Raw genomic sequence first — 25,133 nt, 5'->3', positions numbered from 1 at the left:
CCATTTAGGTGTTCCGGATCGGTACCCCAGGAAGGGGCCAGATATGAAAACGCTACAAACCCATTCATGCGACACATCAAACCACGGCACTTTCGAAAACATGATGAACGGTAAACAGGAAAATAGTCTCGGGCCATACCTGAACCGGTAGTGTTCCGGAACCGGTTCCGGGTGACCCGCCGGAAGTGGCCAAATATGAAAGTGAACCAAACCCTTCATGCGACACATCAAACAGCGAATTTTTCGATAACCTGATAAACAGTAGGCAGGAAAACATTTTCAGATCATATCTGAACCGGTAGTATTCCGGAACCGGTTCTGGGTGTTCCGCCGGAAGTGGCTAAATATGAAAGTGAACCAAACCCATACATGCGATACATCAAACAGCGGCTTTTTCGATAGCCTGATGAACAGTAGGCAGGAAAATATTCTCGGACCATATCTGAACCGGTAGTGTTCCGGAACCGGTTCCGGGTGATCCGCTGGATGTGGCCAAATATGAATGTGAACCAAAGCCATACATGCGACACATCAAACAGCGGATTTTTCGATAACCTGATAAACAGTAGGCAGGAAAACATTCTCAGACCATATATGAACCGGTAGTATTCCGGAACCGGTTCTGGGTGTTCCGCCGGAAGTGGCTAAATACGAAAGTGAACCAAACCCATGCATGCGATACAACAAACAGCGGCTTTTCCGATAGCCTGATGAACAGTGGGCAGGGAAATATTCTCAGACCATATCGGAACCGGTAGTGTTACTGAACCGGTTCCAGATGTCACGCCGGAAGTAGCCAAGTATAAAAGTTAACCAACCCCTTACATGCGACGCATCAAATCGCAAGCTCTTCAGGCAACCTGATAAACGGTTAATAAAATATAATAGTTTCAGATCATATTTGGATCAACCGATAGAGTTCCGGAACCGGTTTCGGGTGTCCCGCTGGAAGTGTTCAAATGTAGTAGATATCAGAACCCATGCCTGCGGCACATTAAACAGCGGCTTTTTAAATAACGTGATGAACGATTAGTCAGAAAATAGGCTCAGATCACAACGAAGATCTTTATAAAGGCTACCGATAGTGTTCCAGGCCGATCTAGGGTGTCCAGCCGGATGTGGCCAATTGCAAAAAAGAACCAAACCTATGCATGCGACACATCCAACCGCGGTCTTTTTTTAACAATGAGGAACGATAAGCAAGAAAATAGGCTCAGACCACAATAGAGGCTACCGATAGTGATGCAAAACCAGCATTGGGTGCTTCCTAGGGTGCTTCGCAGGCACTTCAAAAATGAACAAAGTGAAACGCAACCTGATTAGCATTTGGCGATTATTTTTTCGTAACGATGAATATAATAGCAATATGTTACAAATGATATGTCTGTTTGTCTGTACTAAAGCAATCTCATCAAATCGCTGAGGTGTAAAAATATACAGTAGGATAGGTCAACGTTATATGAGAAAATTATCGCATTAACCCCGGAGAAAGTTTTTTCAATCCTCTTTTCCGTCTAAAACCACTGGGAATTTTTTTATGGGATTTAGTATGGGCAATTTCGCTTGCTTGCATTTTTTGTCAAATTTTACATGAATTTTGTTACCTATGATAATAAAATATAGCCTAAAGTGTGAAGAAAAAACTATGTCGAAGACCGCAAAGCAGGGCTGTCCAACATACGGCCCGCGGAATCGATGAATGAAACTTGGCCCAAGGATTGAAATATTTGAAGATATTTCATATTTAAATAAAATTTAATATTAAAAATAAATTTGAAATAGGTAGAGTGTTTTGTTAAAACTTTTCAAAGATTAAAAAATTTAAATACATAAATTTAAAAATTTTAAACTTGAAAGGTACAGCCAAATTTGAAGCAGAATTTCAGCAAAATTTACTGAATTTCAGAAAAACGTTGCTGCTGAACAGCAGAGTTTACTGCACGAATCAGGAAAGTTTGCTGAATTTCAGCAAATTGTTTGCTGCAACCTGCAATTCGGCAAAATTCAGAAAAAAGTATTCAGCGTGATTTTTGCAAAAAATCAAGAATTCTTGCTCACATTTTTATGACCCAAATGATGTCAGTGTTGTGATTTGCCGTGAGAACGGGTAATCGGATGTACACAATTTCACCGTTGCATTCGTGCTTTCGAAATTTGATGTCGAAATTTAATGTCAGGCCCGTCGACTGGTATGGAGTATCACTTGTGGCCCGCGGCCACGAAAGGTTGGGCAGGTCTGCCGTAAAGTCATCTGTGATTGTGAAAGACGTTATATCCTAGCGTGTAATTATCGTCTTGATGTTGATCGGTCTTCAGTGATAGTGAAGGTGCTCAAGCAGTCAACTGAAAATTCTGATATTTTTCAGCCCAGTCTATACGTTTAACGTAACGTCGGAATATGTTCAATTAATAAATTTCCCAATTTTATTTAAATTATTGCTTTTCTAAATAAGGTATTCTCAGGATTCAGTAACAGTTCGCATTACGTCGACGGAAAGATCATGCTTCGGAATGATGGCCCTAGCACAGAAACTAGCTAAACAAACAATAGTAGAAGATTCCAAAAACCGGGACCGAATTCTAAACCGCCCGATAGGTAGGAGATTGTCCACATCACGAGGGTTTCAAACCGAACGGACTCAATAAATACCAAAACTTCCGTATGACATTTTTAAGTTAGGCAAGGCCATCTTAACTAGGAAACCTTGACCGATTGAACCCTTGAAAAGGCCCCATACATATCGAAACGTCAGAAAAAATCATAAACTAGTGTTTTCGATTCCCCCAAAAGGCTGAAGCCAACATTCTGAAGCAAAATCATCCCAGTCGTATCCCAACCAAGGAAAGATCATGAGTACATGTTCGACGAGAAAGGCACTATCACCACTAGGTGGATTAATCTGGGTTTTTTCTTTATATTTCAGCTCCTTACCCAGTTGGATGTTAGTGAGAATTCGATTGAGATCATGGATTTATCGGCGCTGGATAAGCTGGAAACAATTCAATGCTGTAGAAACAACTTGAAAGAGCTCACACTGAACGGAAGGCATTTGCACTCGTTGATTGCGGGAAACAATAGTATGTATGCTCCCAACTGTTTTTTTTTATACGTTGTACTTTGATACATAATTATTATTTCACGTAAAGCTCTTATCTTTAGTTTCGAAACGAGAAAACTCATGTTGTAGGAGAACAAGATATTTTACAATGAAACTCTTGTAGCCGCTGCTGGGCGATCCAGCATAAAACGCGTGGCTTAAGCGCCACTCCACAAGGGAGACCACGCGCCCGATATTATATTGCCCGGATGAGCCCCCTAAGGGCGAGTCCATTTGAAAATTCCTGAAAGGATTTACGGATCGATCCAGCTGGCTACGCACTAAAACGTCCAAACGGGAATACCCTATTATCGCAACATAACTACACAGTCACGACGACACTCAGAGAACGGTGAGAGACCACCCGTACCCTCAAGATCTCACTAGTGAGAAGTTCTCATCATCGGCAGACTCTCTCCGTTCATCACTAGATTGCTCACTGACCTGGAAGACACTCAACAACCCAATCAAACTCACTGACGTGGAGGACGGGACAACGAAACTACTAACATGCTGTGTGATGATAAACGCAATTAAATTATCAAATGGCTAGGAAGGAAACTCTGAACTCTACATTTATTTGGACTTATAATGAAACGATTATTATTGACTTATCATTCTAACGACATATAATCAACATTTATTGGGTACAGTAGGGTACAACATTCAAATTTGGTGTTTCATAGTGTGTGTTCGTTCCTCTCTACTACGTCCTAGCGTGTGTGCGAATTCTAACTCCTCCCTATCTAACTATCTGTGCTCAGTGCTCTCAATGTTCTTCAAATGACGTCATTTTCCTAGGCAGAACAGCAGTGTAATGGGCTGCGCTCCTATTCCCCGAAACTGATTGGCGGTGGTGAACGATGGCGTTTCACGCACGCATTTCTCACGGAGCCAAGACGTTGATCCGCAGAAGTCGTTCAACGGGTTCCGGTTCTTCAAAAGCGGGTTTGTTGGCTTTGCAGCTACCTTTCGGTCTTCAGTCGAAGCATCGAACCAAGCGGCACTTTTTTATCTTGACTTTGCTCACTTGCAAAAAGAAGCAGCTTTTCCAAATCGAGAGTATTTGTTTACGAATTTTCAAGATTGGTGTTCTTGAAAACGTGAGTAGGGGATCAAGTCGGCCATTGTGGCAGCCATGTTTGTGTTCTAATGGATACCTGGGGTCCATTTGGCCCCAAACAAATTTGGAGTAGGTATAACATATTAACTTTATTTTTGCAATACCTTCAAACTAGACCTAGTTTTTTGTATTTAAGAAAAAATACAGTTGATTTCATGGCATACTTTGGTTTTTATTCCATGTCAAAGTTGAATCGGGCGATTTTGTATACCTGGGGTCCATTTGGATCCCAAATTGAATTCTTCATATCTTTTGATTCTGTTATTTTAGAATATTCATGTCTTCTGCAAATTTGTTCGGAAAGTGAAGCGCCATCTGGCGGTGAATTGGATATTTCGAAATTTTCCCACTAGATGGCGCTATTTGGCATTAACAATTTAGTAATATCATGTCTACAAACGAAATTATCGGAAAATTTAGAGCTTGTAGAAGCGTCACGTCTTCGGTAAAGGTGCTCAGTAAGTCGAGTGCTTACAGATAATGAACCGATTGATTCGAAATTCCAGCACTAGATGGTACTAGTGAGCATGTAAATTTTGTATCTCATATATCACAGGATCCTTATCACTTAGAAAGATGACGCCTTCGAGAAAGATGTTGTGTTGATCAAGTACTTCCAGATTATGGGCCGTTTGATTTGAAACTCCACACATAGGTGGCGCTAGTGAGCATGCAAATTTTACATCTCATATATCTCAGGATCCTGATCACATAGAAAGATGGTGTGTTCGCTAGAGTTGTGTTATAGGTCAAGAACTTACAGATGATGGAAAATTTGATTCGGAATTCCACACATAGGTGGCGCTACTGAGTGTGAAAATTTTGTGTTTCAAATATCCCAGGATCCTAATAACTCTCTTACCATCTCTACTATCTTCAGCAAAGATGTTTGGCCAAGAATTTACAGATAGTCGACCGTCAAGGGGGAGTCACTGAGCACATCTTTACTTGCGCCAATTATTTTCAGTGTGCCACCGGGTATTGAATTGTGCCTCAGTGTGCCCTGAAGTGCCACTGCTTGATGATTCAGATTTTGCTTGGTTACTACCAAGACAACCAACTGTTTGTTTTCATTTTGCAGGTCAAATGCACATGGTTGCCTAGTTTTTTCACCCAAACTCAAGTGTCAAAAGAGTGCCTCGGTGTGCCTCACAGCGTATAGGACGGTGTGCTTGGCACCTCTTGGCACAATGTTCCAAGCGACTAGCCCCTTGTCGACCGTTTAATTCAAATCTCTGTCACTATATGACGCAAACAATTTTTGTATCTTTTTTACATCAGCATTCAAATTATTTAGACAAATTGAAGATTCTGAAAATAAGTTGCAGTCGTTTTACTCTGAATTTTGCTCATGGGTGGCGTCAGAGAGCATGCAATTTGTATATCTCATATAGCACAAGATTCTGACTATTTTGCAGAGATGACATACCGCGCAGAAATTGCGCCCATTTACGCTCATCTTTCACTGAAACACGCAGTTTCATTCATTTCATTCGCAGTTAGGGCCCATATAGCCGAGGCGGTAAACGCACGGGTATTCAGCATGACCATGCTGAGGGTGACGGGTTCGATTCCCGGTCGGTCCAGGATCTTTTCGTAAAGGAAATTTCCTTGACTTCCTTTGGGCATAGAGTATCTTCGTGCCTGCCACACGATATACACATGCAAAATGGTCATTGGCAGAGGAAGCTCTCAGTTAATAACTGTGGAAGTGCTCATAGAACACTAAGCTGAGAAGCAGGCTTTGTCCCAGTGAGGACGTTACGCCAAGAAGAAGAAGAAGAAGTTTCATTCATCTTTCAAAAGAGAAAAAGAGGAAAACGCACAAATGAAACAATAAAAAATGCTCTCTCATTGCACACACAGAATGATCACAGGGGACTGTTCAAATATTTTGATGAACCAAAGGCGTACCAGTGGAAACCAAAAAAAGCTAAGAGACATCACACTTTTGATTTCAGAGACAAATAGACATAACACTATCACAATTTCTCACCCATAAATCTCAGGGTTTTGATTACTTAGAGTGTTGGTGTGGTCGGTTTACTTCGGTCAGTGTAGCAGCTGGTCAACGACTAACAGTTGATGGACTTTTTGGTTCGAAATTCCACTAATAGGCGGCACTAGAGAGCCTTTAAATTCTAGTTTTCAAATATCTCACAACGCTGGTTACTTAGAAAGACAGTATCTTCGACTTGGACGTAAATTTGAGTCAAATTTGCCATTCAGTCGTGAAATGTTTACGTTCGTTGACGATTTACGTCACGTGTAAATTCTTAATTATTTAAGAGTGTAAACCTGAAATCTATGAATCCTGAGATATATGATATGATAAATTTGCATGGTTGGTACCGCCACCTACATATGAAATTCCAAATTATACGGCCCATGAAACTGTAAGTCATTGATATACTTTGAACAACTTTTCCGAAGATCCCATGTTTCTTTGAGGTCAGTACCTTGGAATATATGACATATACAATTTGAATGCTCACCAGTGCCATCTACGTATGACGAATTTCCAAAACTAACGGCCCATGGTCGTAAGTACTTGGCCTACGCAACAACTTTTCCGAAAATTCCATCTTTCTAAGTGATCAGAATCCTGCGATATATGAGATATATGAAAAATGCGTGCTCAGTTACGACGCATATGCGTGGAGTTCCAAATTAAACGGCTCATCATCTGTAAATCCTTGGCCTACCCAACAACTTTGCCGGAACATTATCATTCTAGGTGCTCAGGATCCTGAGATACATGAGCTATACAATTTGCACGACTAGTTGCGCCATCTATGTGTAGAATTTTCAAACAAACGGTCCATCATTAGTAAACACTTGACTCAATTAACAACTTTGCCGAAGACACCAAATTTCTATGTGGTCAAGATCTTGTTATAAATGTGATCATATACTTAATACTTCCATGCTCACTAGCGCCACGTATGTGTGAAGTTCCGATTCAAACGGACCGGCATTTGTCAGTCTTTGAGCAACTCAACAACTTTGTCGAATTGACCATCATTCTAGGTGATCAGGATCCAGAGATATTTTAATATATAATTTGCACGCTCAGTAGTGCCATCTATGTGTGAAATTTTCAAACATACGGTCCATCATTAGTAAACACTCTACACAGCGCAACACTTTTTTGTCTCAAGAGCAAACTTATGTGTCTCCGAAGGATTTTGGGCAGCTGAATCCGAATCTGGGCTCAGATTTGCTCCAACACGTCACAATTTTGAGCTATACCTAAATTTATAGGGCAAAATATGCGGTTTTGGGATTTTTTGACTGCAACTGTCATTAACTTGGAAATATTTTTTTTAAGCAATCAAAAGGTTAATAGGACAGATCGGTGAAGTACTAGATTTGTAGTAATGAGCTGAATTTTAGTATGGTGAGAAGGTCAATTCTCCGTTTCTGCAATGAAATGGTGCAAAAAGCGTGGGTATTATGATTCCTTGCCTAAATTGATGCTGTTTGAGCAAAACTTTGGGCAACAGTATTGTTGTTTTCTCCATTTCTTGCAACATAAACAACATAGTTATCCAAAGTTTTGCTCAAAAAGCATCAAATTAGGCAAGGAATCATAATACCCACACTTTTTGCACCATTTCATTGCAGAAACGGAGAATTGACCTTCTCACCATACAAAAATTCAGCTCATTACTACAAATCTAGTACTACACCGAACGTGCCCCATTGGTCAATTAACATCTAAATTAACGACTCATGCAAAATATTTCGTTTTACCAAAGAATAAGAATATCAAGAATGCCCTCTCCGCTGATGCTTGGGGGGACACTACCGCAGCGCTATCTGCGGATGAAAGTTCAACCTTCGTGCGGTAGTGTGCGTTATTGATTGTATGCGGATACCAAAACATACGCACACCACCTTCTCTTATGACAAATCACGAACACTGTTACATAGAGCTTCCACCTTGAAACGCTTAGAGAGCGCCACTTGTCTTGTCGCTTGACGTTTGCATACAAAAAGGCAAGAGAGGGCATTCTTTCTATTTTTATTCTTTGGTTTTACCCAATTAAATTTGATAGATTTAAGCATTTTATGTTAGTATGAAAACTTGCATGCAACTTTTGGAGGGTGACTTGTATGGGAAATACCGTACCTTACATAAATCGATTAAAACTATCAAATTCGATTTAGTAACACGAAATATTTTGCATGAGTCGTTGATTTAGATGTTAATTGACCAAATAACCTTTTGATTGCTTAAAAAAATATTTCCTTGCTTAATGGTTTGCAGTCAAAAAAGCCTAAAATCGCATATTTTGCCCTATAAATTGAGGTATAGCTCAAAATTGTGACGTGTTAGAGCAATTCTAAGCCCGGATTCGGATTCAGCGGCCCAAAATCCTTCGAAGTTTGCTCTTCAGACAGACAAAAAGTTAATTTTTGTTACGCTGTGTTACCTAATAAACAAATTTGCTGAAGACACCAGATTTCTATATGGTCAGGATCTTGATATATATGTGCTCAAATACTTGATGCTTACATGCTCACTAGTGCCACCTATATATGCAATTCTGAATTCAACGGTTCAGCATCTGTAAGTCCTTGACCTACCCAACAACTTTGCTGAAGACACTAATCTTCTAATAAGTCAGGATCATGAGATATAGAAGATCAAATTTGAGGTCCAAATGTACCCCAGGTTTCCGAAATGGACCATCATTTAAGGTTTCCTGTAGAGGGTTAAGAATGGTTTTTGCAACAATCCTTAAACTATTCAAAGCGACTCTTTTTGGAATTCGTTCAAGTCACCATCTCAGAATGCCCTTTGAGAGGTAGCATGTTAACTCAAATTTTATAAATTGCTCTCCTAAATTCTTTTGTTTAGGTTATTTTTTGCGCGAGATATGTCTCGAAACAGCACTCCTTGGTGTGTTTCAAAGAAACTAATTGAATTCATGCTATTGGTTTGACCATTGCTTTACCAATACGTCGTAACGATTGGATGTTGCTCATGCTTTTGTATGGATGCTATGAGAAATAAGGAGGTTGGAAGCAAACGGGTGTAAAAGGCAAATACCCACTTTTGAGTAAGTGAGGTTTAACTTTTTTCACCAAGTTTTCATCCCATACTAAATGTATGAAGATTCAAAATGGACACATTTTTTCGATTTATTGTAATTTTTCTAACCGTCGTACAATAATTTTAGTAAAGCTCCTTAAAGCTTGAAATCTGAAGAATTTTTTTATATGCTTAGCTCAAAATCAACAATATGATCACTTACACCCTTTTGTAAATTTATATTTTTTAAAGATTCTCTCAGATATTTTAGAAATTTCATTTGCTACTAGCAACAGAGCCCTTGCAGGATTTGCAACGATTAACAATTTCCTGAAATTTGATCACATTATGCTTGATGAAGGATTCTTGTGAACACTTGTGTTCTGAAAGATGCGCAACAATTTCTTGTCGAAACGGTAAGATTTCCTAACTTTATCTTCCGTTTTTGTTCCAAAGGTAGTTTAGCCTATTTAAACGTTAAGGTTCCATTTGTTTCTTTCTAGAAATTGAAAAGAACTTTCAAACGATCAAACTGAACTGAGAGCGATGCATTGAAAGAGTACTCCACTGAGACATTTTTAAGCGTCAATTTCTTACTTGATAAATGGGGGAGTTTTGCTCTGGAATTTTCAGGATCTCTTGGCAGTCTCATGAAGAAATTTGGTTGGAATCCCCACAAGAGTGTTCCTTACAATTCTTATGGATTTTTTCTCCAAACTTTCTCCAGACGTTTCCTTTGAAATTTTCCCAAAAAGTTACCGAGAAACTTCTCCCAGGGCTTGAATTATATCTTTCAGGTAGCTTTGATTTTAGGCATGTGGCTGATGTATTTTCTATGCAGTAATGATTGGAATAGATAAATGAATAAACAATGCAATAAAAATTAAAATCAAAAAAGATTATTAACCGGGGTATTTATTTCTCTAACATTTTAAATTGTTTATAAGAAATTAACGACCAAGTTATTCTAAAATCAGAGTGAAATTTTCAGATTTCCTTCATACCCACAAAATTACGCCTGTATTTCCACTAAGAGTTTTCTTTGCCATTTCCTTGCAATATCTCCAGGTATTCCTTTAAATGAATTTTTGTAAGATCTGTTGTTCCCCTAGTCTTTTTTCTATAAATTTTGGAAGTTTGTCCCAGCAAAAACTTGATTGGAGATTCTCAAATTATTAAAAAAATATCTATATCGCCTTCGCGTTAACTCTTAAAGCAAATTAAAAAAAATAAACTTTTTTTTTTAATTGCTTTAAGAATTTTCTCCCAGCTTTCAAATTTTTCTAGGAATTTTCTGTGAAGTTTCGCTAGCATAGCAATTGTTTTAAAAATTTCACCAGCAGTAAGTTTGGAAATTTTCCTTACCATCATTAATTGCGATGCCTTTTGAATTCCTATATGAGTTTCCTAATGCAATTCTGAAGGATTTTCTCCTGAAAATTTACTGAATTACAGAACCATTTTCAAGATTTTTTGAAAGGGTTAAATAATTTCAAGGTATTTTCCAAAAATATTTGTGTACAAGATTCATTCAAATTTTCTCAAGAATTATTACAGGAATTGAACTATGCGTTCATTGCATCAGAACATTCCTATACGTTATTGTGTGACATTCTAGTTTTCTAGTGTCGGGCTTACTTCAAAGTTCAAAAAGAGTCATTGGAACCATTGAACGTATCGGTGTCTGTTGTTTAGAAGAGAAAAAAAAAGTTTATTGCTTCTAATTGAACTCCTGCAGGAATTTTTCCAATATTTTTTTTTTTTTTTGAAACTGTAGCGAAATGTTCCCAAGTATTTGTTCTGCTCTGCGTTAACAGTGCATTGACGAAGTAACGTAAGCGACATTGAATATTTTGACAAAGTTTTATCATTAAGTATTAGGTAGCTTCTCGGTAGTTCTTTCAACATTCTTTCAGAGATGCCAGAGCTTACATTCCAATATAAATTCATTCAACAGTCGTGCAGAGAAACTGTTTCGAATATAGAAATACAGACGTTAATACGAACGATTTTTCCAGGTGGTTTCCAGGAAATCCTTTTTTTTATTCCTCTCGGGATTTATCTTTAATTCATGATCTAACTCCCGAAACCTTCCTGAAATTTCGTGGGATGAATATCCACAATGATAATCACATACTGTTTCCTATAACAATTTTGTAATTGCTGTATTTTCCTTTAGAAATTTTCATATTTTCAAGGGGATTCTTTAGCAATTTTTCCTGAGATTTTTCAAGGTGTTTTGATAGAAATCTCTGGAATCTTTTCCTCGAGTTGCATTGAAAATTTCCCTAAAATCAAGTAATTACATCTGAAACACAACAAAAAAGTTTCTGTGTTTTTTAACCCTTAGAATATATATTTATTACCGAAAAATGCGAAAACCTCAACATCACAGCACACCACAATCCCAATGGAAATTTGAGTAGTGAACATCTGAGAAGTGGAAATTTCAAATTTTTGAAAGTCTGTATAAAAACAAAATGGTAAAACAACACAAAAGGTTTGAACTAAATACCGCTTAAGTTTTTGAACATCTGCTAAGAACTCTATGGATTTCAGCGTTATTTTTAGAATTTCTGCTTAATATTTAAGGAGTTTATCATGAGTTTCCTCGACACTCTTCAAGTTTCTTATAAAAAAAAACAAATTTTGTGTGGTACTATAGATTTCGTGATTATACTTACTTACCTTACCGGTCAGGCTAAGGCCGGGGTGGCCTCTGCTGTACATAGTAGCCGCCTCCATTCAACTCGGTCCATGGCTGTTTGTCTCCAGTTCCGCACTCTGCGTAGGGTCCGCAGATCGTCCTCCACTTGGTCGACCCACCTAGCTCGCTGCGCTCCACGTCTTCTTGTTCCGGTCGGATGACTCTCGAGAACCATTTTAGTCGGGTTGCTATCCGACATCCTGATGACGTGACCCGCCCACCGTAGCCTCCCGATTTTCGCGGTATGGACGATGGTTGGTTCTCCCAGCAGCTGATGCAGCTCGTGGTTCATTCGCCTTCTCCAAGTCCCGTCTTCCATCTGCACTCCGCCGTAGATGGTACGCAACACCTTCCGTTCGAAAACTCCAAGGGCGCGTTGGTCCTCTGCACGTAGGGTCCATGTTTCGTGCCCATAGAGGACGACCGGTCTAATCAACGTTTTGTAGATGGTTAACTTCGTGTTACGGCGAACTTTATTCGATCGTAGAGTTCTGCGGAGTCCAAAGTAGGCACGATTTCCTGCCACAATGCGCCTCTGAATTTCTCTGCTGGTGTCGTTGTCGTCGGTCACCAGTGAGCCCAAGTACACGAATTCTTCAACCGCCTCGATTTCATCACCGTCGATATGAATTCGGGGTGGCGGGCGCGGTGATTCCTCCCTGGAGCCCTTTGCCATCATGTACTTTGTCTTCGACACATTAATGACTAATCCGATTCGCCTGGCTTCACTCTTTAGTCGGATGTACGTTTCCGCCATCGTCTCAAATTTACGAGCAATAATATCAATATCATCGGCGAAACCAAGCAGCTGAACGGACTTCGTGAAAATCGTCCCACTCGTGTTTATCCCCGCTCTTCTTATTACACCCTCCAAAGCAATGTTGAACAGCAATCACGAAAGACCATCACCTTGCCGTAACCCTCTGCGAGATTCGAAGGGACTCGGGAGTGTCCCTGATACTCGAACTACGCACATCACTCGATCCATCTTCGCCTTGATCAATAGTATCAGTTTATCCGGGAATCCGTATTCGTGCATAATCTGCCATAGCTGTTCTCGATCAATTGTATCATACGCCGATTTGAAATCGATGAACAAGTGATGTGTGGGCACGTTGTATTCGCGGTATTTCTGCAACACCTGGCGGATGGCGAACATCTGGTCCGTTGTAGCGCGTTCGCCCATAAATCCAGCCTGATATTGCCCCACGAACTCTTTTGCAATCGGTGATAGACGGCGGCATAAAATTTGAGAGAGTATCTTGTAGGCAGCGCTCAGTAGTGTGATCGCGCGGTAGTTCCCGCAATCCAACTTGTCGCCCTTTTTGTAGATGGGACACACGATACCTTCCATCCATTCCTCCGGTAATACTTCCTCCTCCCAAATCTTGGTAATGATCCAGTGTAGTGCTCTCACCAGTGCTTCTCCACCGTATTTTAGAAGCTCGCTTGGTAGTTGATCTGCTCCAGCGGCTTTGTTGTTTTTCAACCGGCCAACCTCTTCCTCAATCTCTTGAAGGTCAGGGGCCGGAAGTCTTTCGTCCTGTGCACATACTCCTAGATCTGTTACCACGCCACCTTCGGTACTTGCAACGTCGCCATTGAGGTGCTCATCGTAATGCTGCCGCCACCTATCGACCACCTCACGCTCGCTCGTGAGAATATTCCCGTGGTTATCTCGGCACATGTCGGCTTGTGGCACAAAGCCTCTGCGCGAGCGGTTCAGTTTCTCGTAGAACTTTCGTGTGTCCTTAGCGCGGTACAGCTCTTCCATCGCTTCGCGATCTCGTTCTTCCTGCTGGCGCTTCTTCATCCGGAAGACTGAGTTCTGCCTGTTCCGCGCCTGTTTGTAACGTACCTCATTCGCTCTCGTACGGTGTTGCAGCATTCTCGCCCATGCTGCATTCTTCTCGTTTTTCAACTGTTCACATTCGCCGTCGTACCAGTCGTTTCTGTGATTCGGAGTCGCGAGGCCTAGTGCTGTAGCCGAGGTACTACCTATGGCGGATCGGATGTCCCTCCAGCCATCTTCAAGTGTAGCTGCGCCAAGCTGCTCTTCCGTTGGTAGAGCCACTGCTAACTGCTGCGCGTGTAGTCTTGAGCCACTTCTACGTTACGAAGTTGCTCGATGTTGAGCCACGGCGTTCGACTTCGACGCGTGGTGATAACTGTCGAAAGTTTTGAGCGCATGCATACAGCGACTAAGTAGTGATCCGAATCTATATTCGCACTGCGGTATGTGCGGACGTTGGTTATATCCGAGAAGAATTTACCGTCGATTAGAACGTGGTCGATTTGGTTCTCTGTTTGATGGTCGGGTGATCTCCAGGTGGCTTTGTGGATATCTTTGCGGGGGAAGAAGGTGCTTCGGACTACCATACCACGGGAGGCTGCAAAGTTTACGCATCGCTGGCCGTTATCATGCGATACGGCGTGCAGGCTGTTTCGCCCGATTACCGGTCTGTACATTTCCTCCCTTCCTACTTGCGCGTTCATGTCGCCGACAACGATTTTCACGTCACGCGGCGAGCAACCATCGTATGTTTGCTCTAACTGCGCGTAGAACGCTTCTTTCTCGTCATCGGGTCTCCCTTCGTGTGGGCAGTGGACGTTGATGATGCTGTAGTTGAAGAAACGGCCGTTAACTCTCAACATGCACATCCTTGCGTTGATCGGCTGCCACCCGATCACACGTTGTCGCATCTTGCCCAACACTATAAATCCTGTTCCCAGTTCATTGGTGGTGCCACAGCTTTGGTAGAAGGTAGCCGCTCGATGCCCGCTTTTCCACACTTTCTGTCCAGTCCAACAAAGTTCCTGCAACGCCACGATGTCGAAGTTGCGGGGATGTAGTTCGTCGTAGATTATCCTGTCACATCCTGCGAAACCTAGTGACTTGCAATTCCATGTTCCAAGTTTCCAATCGTAGTCCTTATTTCGTCGCGTGGGTCTTTGCCGATTGTATCGAGTCGTATTTTCTCCTATGTTATTCGCAATGGGGATTTTTACGGGTGGCTTATTGGGCCTACGCCAACACTCCTGTCTCGCCGGAGGGCCATCGTGCCAGTTCTGTTTAACGTCCCAACCAACACTGGGACGACACATATAAATAAAAAAAAATATATTTTGTGGAATATTAAATACCTGGTGATTGCTACATTACCGTGCCGTTTTACGTATCATAATGGGAAACAGTGCTTCCGAAATTTCATGAAAAATTGTTGAAAGGAAATGGTCTGTCTCAGAGAAGACTTCTTTTGAAAAAAAAATCATCATGTAAACCTTTCCTGAAAATTGTTTTGTTTCTCGCCATCTATTTGCAGATCTTACCAAAATTATGGTTCGAGCAACACCAACAAACCTGAAGCATATCGACATCAGTTTCAATTGTCTCCGAGGGCTACCAGATTGGCTGGTCGGATGCCATCAGCTGCGCACGTTGTACGCCAACAACAATCAACTGCACGTTATATCCGAACACCTGCTAAACAACGAACATGCAACCATACTTACCCTACACTTGGCGTACAACAATCTGACCAGTTTCCCGCCGATGGTCAAGCGGAAGCTGCCCCTCCAAAAACTGTACCTGCAATGTAATCACATCGAAGACCTGCCGGAGAATTTCTTCATAGCCTGCGAACGTCTTACAATACTCAACATCTCCAGTAACAAGTTGATGACACTCCCGATCATTTTCGGTACCAATTGCAATCTCGAGCGGCTCTACGCCACTAACAACAATCTCACAGATCGGGTACTGGATTCACTCATTTGTCTGACTCGACTAAAGGTTCTGCACATAGGCTACAACCATCTGACAACGCTTCCGGAAACATGCATAACCTGCTGGGGTGAGCTGGAAGAGTTGGTCATCTCGGGGAACAGGTTGAGGCACCTGCCAGAAAATCTCACAAATTTACGAAATTTGCGGGTTTTGCGGGTTCACTCCAACCAGTTACAATCCGTTCCTCCATTGGCAAAGAACTTGAGCCTTCGAGTTCTGGATCTGGCTCACAACCAACTCGATAAGATCAACATGGTGTCGCTGGTGTCGAAACATCTGCAGTTCTTGGATTTGTCCAGCAATACACAACTACAAGTTGATCCCCATCAGTTGCAAGCGTGTCGATCGCAAAGACCCATGAGCTTGGTGGATGTTTCCGGTAAAAATAGGCCCTCGCTGCCAACTGCACCGTGGCCGTACCAGGAGAACGAAGAGTACGAGCCGTGCTGGAAGGTCGGGTTTGCGGAAACTCCTGGGTGTCTACCAAAGTTGTACATTTCGCAGTTGCGCTTGCCTGGGTTCTGTAATTCGGAGGGGTTGTTCGGTATGTTCGATGGGGAGGTCAACAATTTGATACCGAATATGTTGGTGAAAACAATTCCAAAGATATTGTTGGAAGAGCGAACAGTGAAAGAAACTGCCAATGACTACATGAAGTACACGTTGCTGTCGGCACATAGGGAGCTGAAACAGCAAGGGCAACATGAGGCGGTTAATGTGACGTTGTGTCACATATCTAGGAGCCGGGTTCCAAGTGAGATCATGAGTTATCTTCCGCAGGCAGCTAGTGGGAGAAAGTTTATCTTGCGGGTAGCTAGTGTTGGTGAGAGCGTTGCGGTGTTGATCAAGCATAACAGATGTGTAAAGTTGACTAAAGCTAATCCCTGCCGGAGAATTGGTTTAAGTGCAAACTATCCGGTTACGGTGCCTGATCCGGAGGTTACGGAAGTAGTTCTGAGCGATGCTGATGAGTACCTGGTAATAGGGAATAAGAAGTTGTGGGAGGTGATAACAATGGAAACCGTAGCTGAAGAAATTCGAAAAGAAGAGAATATTTTGCTGGCTGCAAAGCGTGTTCAGGACATTGCTCAGAGCTATGGAGCTGAGGAGAATATCAGTATTATTATCGTGAAGTTCAACAATCTGGGTACGGATATTGACTTTCTGATGAGGGAACTGAGGCAAACTATAAGAAAAAAGCCTCCTGGAACGGGAAGTATAATGTCGGGGTTTTGTAAGTGTGGGTGTTGCTGTGAATCCAACAATAACTGTTGTCACTCCGGAGCATCGGGCACCTTCATGAGACATCCTTCAGGGAGAAGTGATCGCTCGTCTCCAAGCGGTCAGAGCGATCAGACTTCTGGGAGTGAAACTCAAATGAATGGAACAAAAACCAGGTGTATGGATGTAACCACTCTGAGCACAAGAAAACCCAATGCTTATCTAACTAATGAACGAAGAAGTTTACGAGGAGGTGTTGTACGAGCTGTACGGGCAAGAATTGAAGAAGAGAAAGAACGAGAAGTTGAAGAATCTGACTCCGCCATGTCGGAGGAGCAGTTCAAATGCTGGGAGTACATGCTGGAACAGAACACCCAACTGCTATTCGACAAAGAACTCAATACAATATCTCGAGCTTTTACCAAACGGCCTGGGTCTAGCACTAACCTTGCACGGCCACAGATGAAATCACTGTCTTCCAGTTCACCACAATTAGCTCATGACAGTGATAGCTGCTTTAACTCTTCCCTGAACGGATACAATACAATGGCACACCCAACACGTGCTACGCCGTTCCTCTCGAAACAATTCGGCAGTACACGTTCCTTCCACCCTACGTCTTCCCAAAATTTCTTCAAACCCATACGGTACAATACTACTAGACCTCAGCCGATCAACGCCGGTCCGAATGCTGCCTACTTCGGATCCCTTCAGAGATTGATGCCGTACAACCTGGAGTACGACTTCAACGCCATGCAGGAAAGGTACGCCGCGAATAACGATGGAAGCGCACTTGAGCTGGATGCCGTAGATCCGGACGGAGGACGGATGCAACAGTATTGGGGAGTCGCCACAACAGAACTGTGAGACTATCAATCCTCGGATAAACACAGTGACACAGACGTAGATGTATTTCAGTTTTAAGATGTATTGTTTGTAAAGGTCTCATTTTCATTTCGTTTAGCAATAAATTAAATAAATATGTACACATTGGATTTTACACAGTTACTCAGCTATCTGTATAAGGATCTGTTGTTTCTACTTAAACGTTAAATGCTCTTTTTTTCTTGAAATTCTATTTACACTTTCCGCAATCGTGCGCTACGTGAATAACTTTAGGAAAAAAAAGTTTACTTTACACCTATTAGATTCCATCCAAACTGCTGGCTTCCCCGCTTAGTAAATACTAAATGCTTACGATTTACCGTGAAATATGATTGCAGCCTGAAACAAGACTAGAGCTTTGACACGGATTCCGACGATTGTAAACTGAAAAACCTGTTTTATGGCAATTAAATTCAATTCCTAAGTCTAGTTTTCTTTTTCTTTTATTGGATTAGCGTTTAAGGAACTGATTCAGTTAATCTTACTCAAACTATACACTTTGATAAATAAATTCAATATTTAGATATAATAGTAGACAGTTTGAACAAAATAAAAATGCTATATTGCTTCGAAATCCCTTTCTCTCAAATGAAATGAAACATATTGGAGATCTCTGCTCTTGTGTTAATCCTAAATAAGACTAGCTGAGTTTACACACACCCGTTGGACTAGTTGGCTCTCGCTTTGTTATACAGTTTTAGTATTTAGTTATTTTTTTTGGTATTGACTCTGAGTTATGAAGTAACTAATGATAGTAAAAACAATAATGGCAATAAAATATACGTAAGTGTTCTACCTTTGTATGCTTTCCATTGGAGGAAGCGCGTGCTAATAGTAACCGTTTTAGTTCTTTGAACTAGTAACATTTTGAAACCACGATGGATTCATTTCTTTTTGTATTCTACGTACAGTTTATCTGTTACGAAAGGTCCGCTTTCAAATGGGCAATGAATAAAAACATATTTTTTTCCTTTGTTGAAACAATGGACAGCCCTTTTTCCCTCTTGGCGTAATGACACCGCCAGGACGTGTTTATCCCCAGTCAACCAGTGACCGTATAAGATGTTAACGTGGAGGCGATATGTCTACATTTTAAATGCGCCTAAATGGTGGCATGTACGCATATGGCCTCCACTCTATCATCTTATGCATCATCTTATACGATTACTGGTTGTCTGGGTCTTTAATATGATATTAACAGCATTATATCGGATTTTTCAGAATCATTACACAACGATTCTAGCATATTTATTTAAATTTCTCAAAATTTATTTCAAAAGAAGTTTATTCGTGGATATTCGCCGTGCACCCATGGATAAATTTCTATAAGAAATGGTTGGTCTCTTGCAACATCTACGAAAAAAACCTTGAATAAGACTTTGCAGTCCTAAAACAGATCTGGAAAATATTTAGTCAATTTCCCCTTCCAAATTTCTTGATAAACCCATGCTAATCTTTTTAATATATATGAAAAAAAAAAACAAGTAAACTATTTAATAGAAGTTGCTGAGGATAGTATTACAGACAACCAGGTTCAATACTTGGAAGCTCGGAATGGATTTAGAGACCCTGAATCATTCTTCATAAAAGATCAATATTAAATTCCTGGACAAACGTCAAATTGAATTCCTGGAAAAATTTGCACACGAATTTTACCCCATTTTACGCTTAAAAATGAAGTTTTTCAGGATTTTTAAATATTTAAATGCGAATGATGGAGGCCAACCACACTGACGCAGAATTTACAAGAAAACGAAATGGTAACACATTTCATTACATGACAATGACTAGACGTAGGCGTTTTGTCCCTTTTTACCCTATTTGACTCTAAAAAATTACATTCTTCAGGATTTTGAAATGTCGGCCAAGTTATATTTTACTGCTGCAAAATTTTCGAGAAACATGATGGTATGCAGTGGTGGCCGTTTTGTTCTAGTTTACCCTTTTTTATTCTGAAGTATGACGCTTTTATCAAGATTTTGAAATATTTGCAGCTGATTGTGCCCAACCAAACTATATTTTGCTGATGCTGAATATCAAGAAACTAAATGGTAGCATTGATTAGAGTTACTTTACCCTATTTTACTCTGAAAATTATGTTTTCTAATATTTTTTAAAATTTTCTATTGCTGGAAGCAGCTGGATCCCTCTTTTTTACTCTAATGTATAGCCACTGCGCATTTTTTTTATTATCGTCTAAATTGGGCCGAAGGGTCTCAGATTTTCATGAAAATTTTTCCACAGGCTGGGCTCATGAATATATGAACAATAAAAAAAATGAGAAAAATTCAGGGTCGCCTATTTTTCCGGAAAACTCAGGTGGAAAAATGACACTACTTACTTTGAAAAATCATAACTAAAAAACGAAGCATCAGAGAAACAAAGTTTTTTTTAGGAAATGAAAGCCAATTCTCTCAGAAATCCAAAAAAATATGAATTGAAAAAAGTTTTCCACTAAATTTTTCACAGTTGAGAAAATTCGTAAAAAAAATTGTGAAGGATATTTCATAAGCTCTAATCGCTGAAATTTTTGGAATGCACTTCTTTTTCGTTTTTGAGTTATGGCCAATTTTGCTGAAAAAATGTCCAAATGTATCATATAAGCCTTTTCTTTGCTCAAGCACGAAGCATTGTAGAAACGATGTTTTCTAATGAAAATGAAAGCAAATTTTCTCAGGAATCAAAAAAAAAAAAAAAAATATGAAATGGAAAAAGTTTTCCACCGTTGAGAAAATTCAAAAAGAAAAGCCAAAAAAACTATTCTCGAACTCGCGAAAAATAAAAAAAAAAATTTGGGAAAATAATTTCATAAGCTTTGATTGCTGAAATTTTTGGAATGGACTTTAAAAATTTCAGCCATCAAAGCTTATGAAACTACCTTCTCAAAAATATTTCTCAAAGCCCGCTAGTTCGGGCTTTTCTTTATGTATTTCCTCAACGGTGGAAAATTTTGTGGAAAACTTTTCATATTTTTTTTGAGTTCCTGAAAAAAAATGCTTTCATTTTCGAAAAAAAACTTTGTTTCTACGATGCTTCGTTCTTGAGTTATGATTTTTCAAAGAAAAGGCTTATATGGCACATTTAGATATTTTTCAACAAAATTGGCCATAACACAAAAACAAAAAAAAGTGCATTCCAAAAAATTCAACGATTAAAGCATATGGAATAACTTCCTCAAAAAGATTTCTAAGAAAATTTGCTTTCATTGTCTCAAAAAAAACTTTGTTTTCATGATGCTTCGTTCTTGAGTTATGATTTTTCAAAGTAAGTAGTGTAAATCTTGAGTGACGGGCCACGCGAGCTTCTGAAGATCCGAAAGTTATAGGGGAGGGTGAGATTTTTTTCGGATTCTGCGTTTCAAGAAGCATATACATTACATGTTTTACAATAGAGTGGTGTTGCCCAGATCAGTGGTGTTGCCCAAGCAGAGGTCACGGGCCATGCTGATTTCTGAAGTACAGAAGGTGCGAGGAGAAGGTGTGAATGCTTGTTGGTTTCTGGACCTCAAGGTCCAGATGTTGTTGTGAAGCTCAGAGGTTTCCAATCAAGAGTCACAGGCCATGTTAATTTATCATGAATCAAAAGTGCGACGAGAAATCGAAATTGGTTTTCAGATTCTGCGCCTCAAGAAGCAATTATTATAATAAAGGGGCGTTGCAAAACTCAGTGGTGGGGTCACGGGCCATGCTGATTTCGCTAGAACCGGAAGTCCGAAACGAAGGTGTGAATATTATTAAGAATCTACATCTCAAGTAATAGTGATTACAATATACTGGTGTTGTAAACCTCAGGGGTTTCCAATCTAGGGTCACAGGCCATGCTAATTTCTCACAAGCCAAAAGTCCTAGGAATCCTCAAGGATCAGTTCTTATAATAAAGGGGTGTTACAAAGCCTAGTGGTTCCCAAACTTAGGTAACGGTTTATGGGTTTAGTATGGGTCTCTCCATAAACTACGTAGACCAAATTATGGCCATTCATATACCACTCGTTCCTCTGAAGCGCACATGAGGTCTCTTGAGATCTTCCTCAAGCTCCCTGAGATCTCCTGAAACTTCATGAAATGATTTTGGGACCCCATGGAGCGCCCCCCTGGAACCTCCTGAGAACCTCTTTGAGAATGCCTTTGAGCCCTCCAGGGATCCCCCTGGGACCTCTTGGAATTCCACCTGGACCCCTTTTATAATCCCCCTGGATTCCCCTGGGAACCCCGGAAACTCCCAGGAAACCCCCGAAACGCCCCCTAAGCCCCTAGAGTCCCTGTTGAAACCTCTGAGAACTCTGAAACGTTCCTTAGACCACCTGAACTCCCTGAGAGCCCCTGAAACACTCCTGAGACGTGTGCTTCCGTGTGCAGCATATTTGTCCATGTTCTATGGAAAACCCTATTAACATAGTACAACTATGCTGCACACGGCAGTGTAGCCCATAACCATGAATTGAAAACCACTGATTTTTGAAATGCATCTGTGTTCAAGGTACTGACCCTTGAGATGGATGAACAATTCGTAAAACATTTTCTCTACTTTCTAGCACTACCGGTGCTTCAGAAAGTCCCGTGACCCGTGACGTCATATTGGGAGCCACTGGGCTATATTCAAGTAAGTTGATTCAAAGGCATAGAATCCGGAAAACATTTTCAATTAGTCCACCCACTTGCGGTTCTTAAGATATTGATGTAGCCCGTGCCCATAGACTGAAAACCACTGATTTTTTTCAGCATGTCTATATTTGAGATAATGATCCTTGAGTTGATTTATCCGAAAATTATTTGCACTCCTTCCTAAAACTTTCGGTTCTTGAGAAATTTTTCTTGCCCGTGACCCCAGATTGGGAACCCCTGATCATTTGCAATACAACTGCATTGTGATGAGTACTCTTTGAAGTGCAGAATCCGAAAAACCTTTCCACTTAAGTATGTCCAAGCTGGGGGTGACGGGTTCAATTCCCGGTCGGTCCAGGAAGTTTTCGTAAATGGAACTTCCGTGACTTCTTTGGGCTTCTAAATCTGAGTATCTTCGTGCCTGCTACACGATATACACATGCAAAGCTGAGAAGCAGGCTTCCAATCCCAGTTGGGACGTTACGCCAAGAAAATGAAAGAGAATGGTATAACATCTAGAGAAGCTATTGGCACAAGACCTGGACGAGTATACATATAAACAGGTCAAGATTTCATAACGAAACTCCTCGAGGAACTATTTGCTTGACAGTGCTGTTTGAAAATGTTGAGAAAAGCATTTTTTTTTCTAAGTTAAGAATCATTTTCGAGAGTATCGAGCCTTGAAAAATATGCTATAAGGGATCGCAACGTCGGCGAAGATTCTATAAAAAACCAATGTTACTCGTTGTGACTGATAGCTCATAGTCAGTACCACCAGAGAAATGTGAAATCATGGATAGGGCAATACACTGCTGTTCTATCTAAGGTGACCCGATTATATCAAGCCTCGATTCTGTCTACCCCGACCGGAAAATTGACTTATTTCTGCTCCTGTAGTACCTAACGTGACCTAACCTTGTCCAAACTTTCAAACCGTTTCGCTTCAAATGGCTGAAAGGTTCTTCCTCTGAAACAGAAACAATCCATAGATTCCACTAGGGATTCCTTAAAAGTCTGAATGAACGAAAATCTACGAGGGGGAAGAAGGGTCTGAGATGACCAAAATTTGATCAACGTGGCTTATGAGCGGTTCCTTGTAGGGCTTGTTACAGAATCATGTGCTGGGTTTTTTTTTCTTCGAGATTCTACCATATATTCATACTGGGATTTCTCCCTACAGGAATACCCCCTGTAGGATACCCCCAGCAATTTTTGCTACGATTCCTCCAGGAATTGTTCTGGGAATTCTACCAGAATTTAATGAATTCTTCCGCGGATTTTTATAAGATTACCTTCAGATATATCCCCAAGATTTTTCCAGACATTTCTCCTGTGGCTGCTTCAAAAGTTTTTCTTGTATTTCTTTCAGAAACTCTGGGTGGGATTCCACCAGATATTCTTGCTGGTTTTTGTGCAAACTTCTTCTTCTTCTTTATGGCTCGACGTTCGCAATGAAACTTGGCCTGCCTCTATTCAACTTAGTGTTCTTAGATCACTTCCACAGTTATTAATTGAAGGGCTTTCTTTGCCTGCCGTTGCATGAATTTGTACAAGTAGGTATAACGATACACTATGCCCAGGGAGTCGAGACAATTTTCCCGACCAGAACGGGAATCGAACCCGCTGTCTCCGGATTGGCGATCCATAGCTTCAACCCCTAGGCTAACTGGAGACCCAAAAAAAAAAACTTGTCCCAGGAATTTCCACAGGAACTCCTCTAGGGAATTATACAGAAGTTTCTGTAGGAATTTCTCCAATGGTTCCTTCTCAAATTATTCCGTTGAATCATCCAGGAAAATATCTAAGGATTTTCCTTGGGATTGCTTCAGAGGTTTCTTGTAGGATTGCTTCAGGAATTTCTACTGGGATTCCTTCAGAAACTTGATTCATTGAAACCTAAAGCTCATTTTCATTTGGGTTGAAAAGCTTTTTTTCGTTTCATTTCACTTAACTTTCCGTAACTCGCGCGGTTGATTACCTGCGTCAGCACCACGCTAATGCTGAGTACAAAAAGCGAGATTTTTTCAACGTGTTGTACAAAATACAACAGCGCGATCGCTCGTGGGTTAAACTTGTTATTGCGAGTATCTCAATGTTAACAACGAATCGAACAAACGTCGATATTTTTAATCCATTGCCCTCCTGAAAGCGTCCCTAAAGCCCAGATTAATCGATACGATAAATCAATCTAACCTAAACGAACTGAAGCCCCCCGTCCTGTTGTCCCCTCCCATACGAGACCTGCGCATTCGCCGCCTCCAGCCCATCAGTAGTGTAATGCCGGCGGTACCTGATTGCCATTGGTTTGTGGTAGGGCTGAAGCTGCTGCTGCTGCTGCTGCGGCTGCTGCTACAACGGCCGCCACCGATGACGGTGCCGACGACGGCGGCCGTGCTGGCACAGATTGTTGCTGCTGAGCTACGACGGATCCATTCGGTGGGCACGATTCACCGAGCCATGAATCGGGACTGGGCGGAAAGTCGGGATAGCCGTGAGCCGGACTAGAATCGTTGCTCATGTCGGATACCGCACTACCGTGCATCCCGTGGTGACCCCGGGGACCGCCATGGTGCATCGAGTTGACGGGTTGACCTGTGTGTTCGCGTACGTCGGGAAAATATGAAATCCATTAGCGTACGACGGGCTCAGCCGGTCGGCTACGGGAGCTAC

At 41.1% G+C, this 25,133-nt stretch overlaps 2 protein-coding genes across 6 annotated transcripts in view; one reads left to right on the top strand and one right to left on the bottom strand.

The window, feature by feature from the left end:
* LOC109423908 (protein phosphatase PHLPP-like protein) overlaps positions 1-18,257 on the top strand; it is an 83,027-nt gene extending 64,770 nt beyond the window's left edge. Inside the window, exons 7-8 of the mRNA XM_029871384.2 lie at positions 2,925-3,078; positions 15,293-18,257. Of these exons, the coding sequence (XP_029727244.2) occupies positions 2,925-3,078; positions 15,293-17,844 (2,706 nt within the window). The 3' untranslated portion in view covers positions 17,845-18,257. The remainder of the gene's footprint in view (positions 1-2,924; positions 3,079-15,292) is intronic.
* LOC109404819 (LIM/homeobox protein Lhx3) overlaps positions 17,886-25,133 on the bottom strand; it is a 183,345-nt gene continuing 176,097 nt past the window's right edge. For 4 of the 5 annotated variants that reach the window (XM_062849800.1, XM_062849801.1, XM_062849803.1 and 1 more), the window contains one exon: positions 17,886-25,055. In XM_062849800.1, coding sequence (XP_062705784.1) covers positions 24,730-25,055 — 326 coding nt within the window. In that variant the 3' untranslated portion in view covers positions 17,886-24,729. The remainder of the gene's footprint in view (positions 25,056-25,133) is intronic. The other variant, XM_062849804.1, reaches the window with a different exon arrangement.

Source organism: Aedes albopictus, chromosome 2, assembly GCF_035046485.1.
Source record: "Aedes albopictus strain Foshan chromosome 2, AalbF5, whole genome shotgun sequence".
NCBI lineage: Eukaryota > Metazoa > Arthropoda > Insecta > Diptera > Culicidae > Aedes > Aedes albopictus.
The sequence above is the reverse complement of the archived record's forward strand: the minus strand, read 5'-3'. Positions and strand labels throughout refer to the sequence as shown.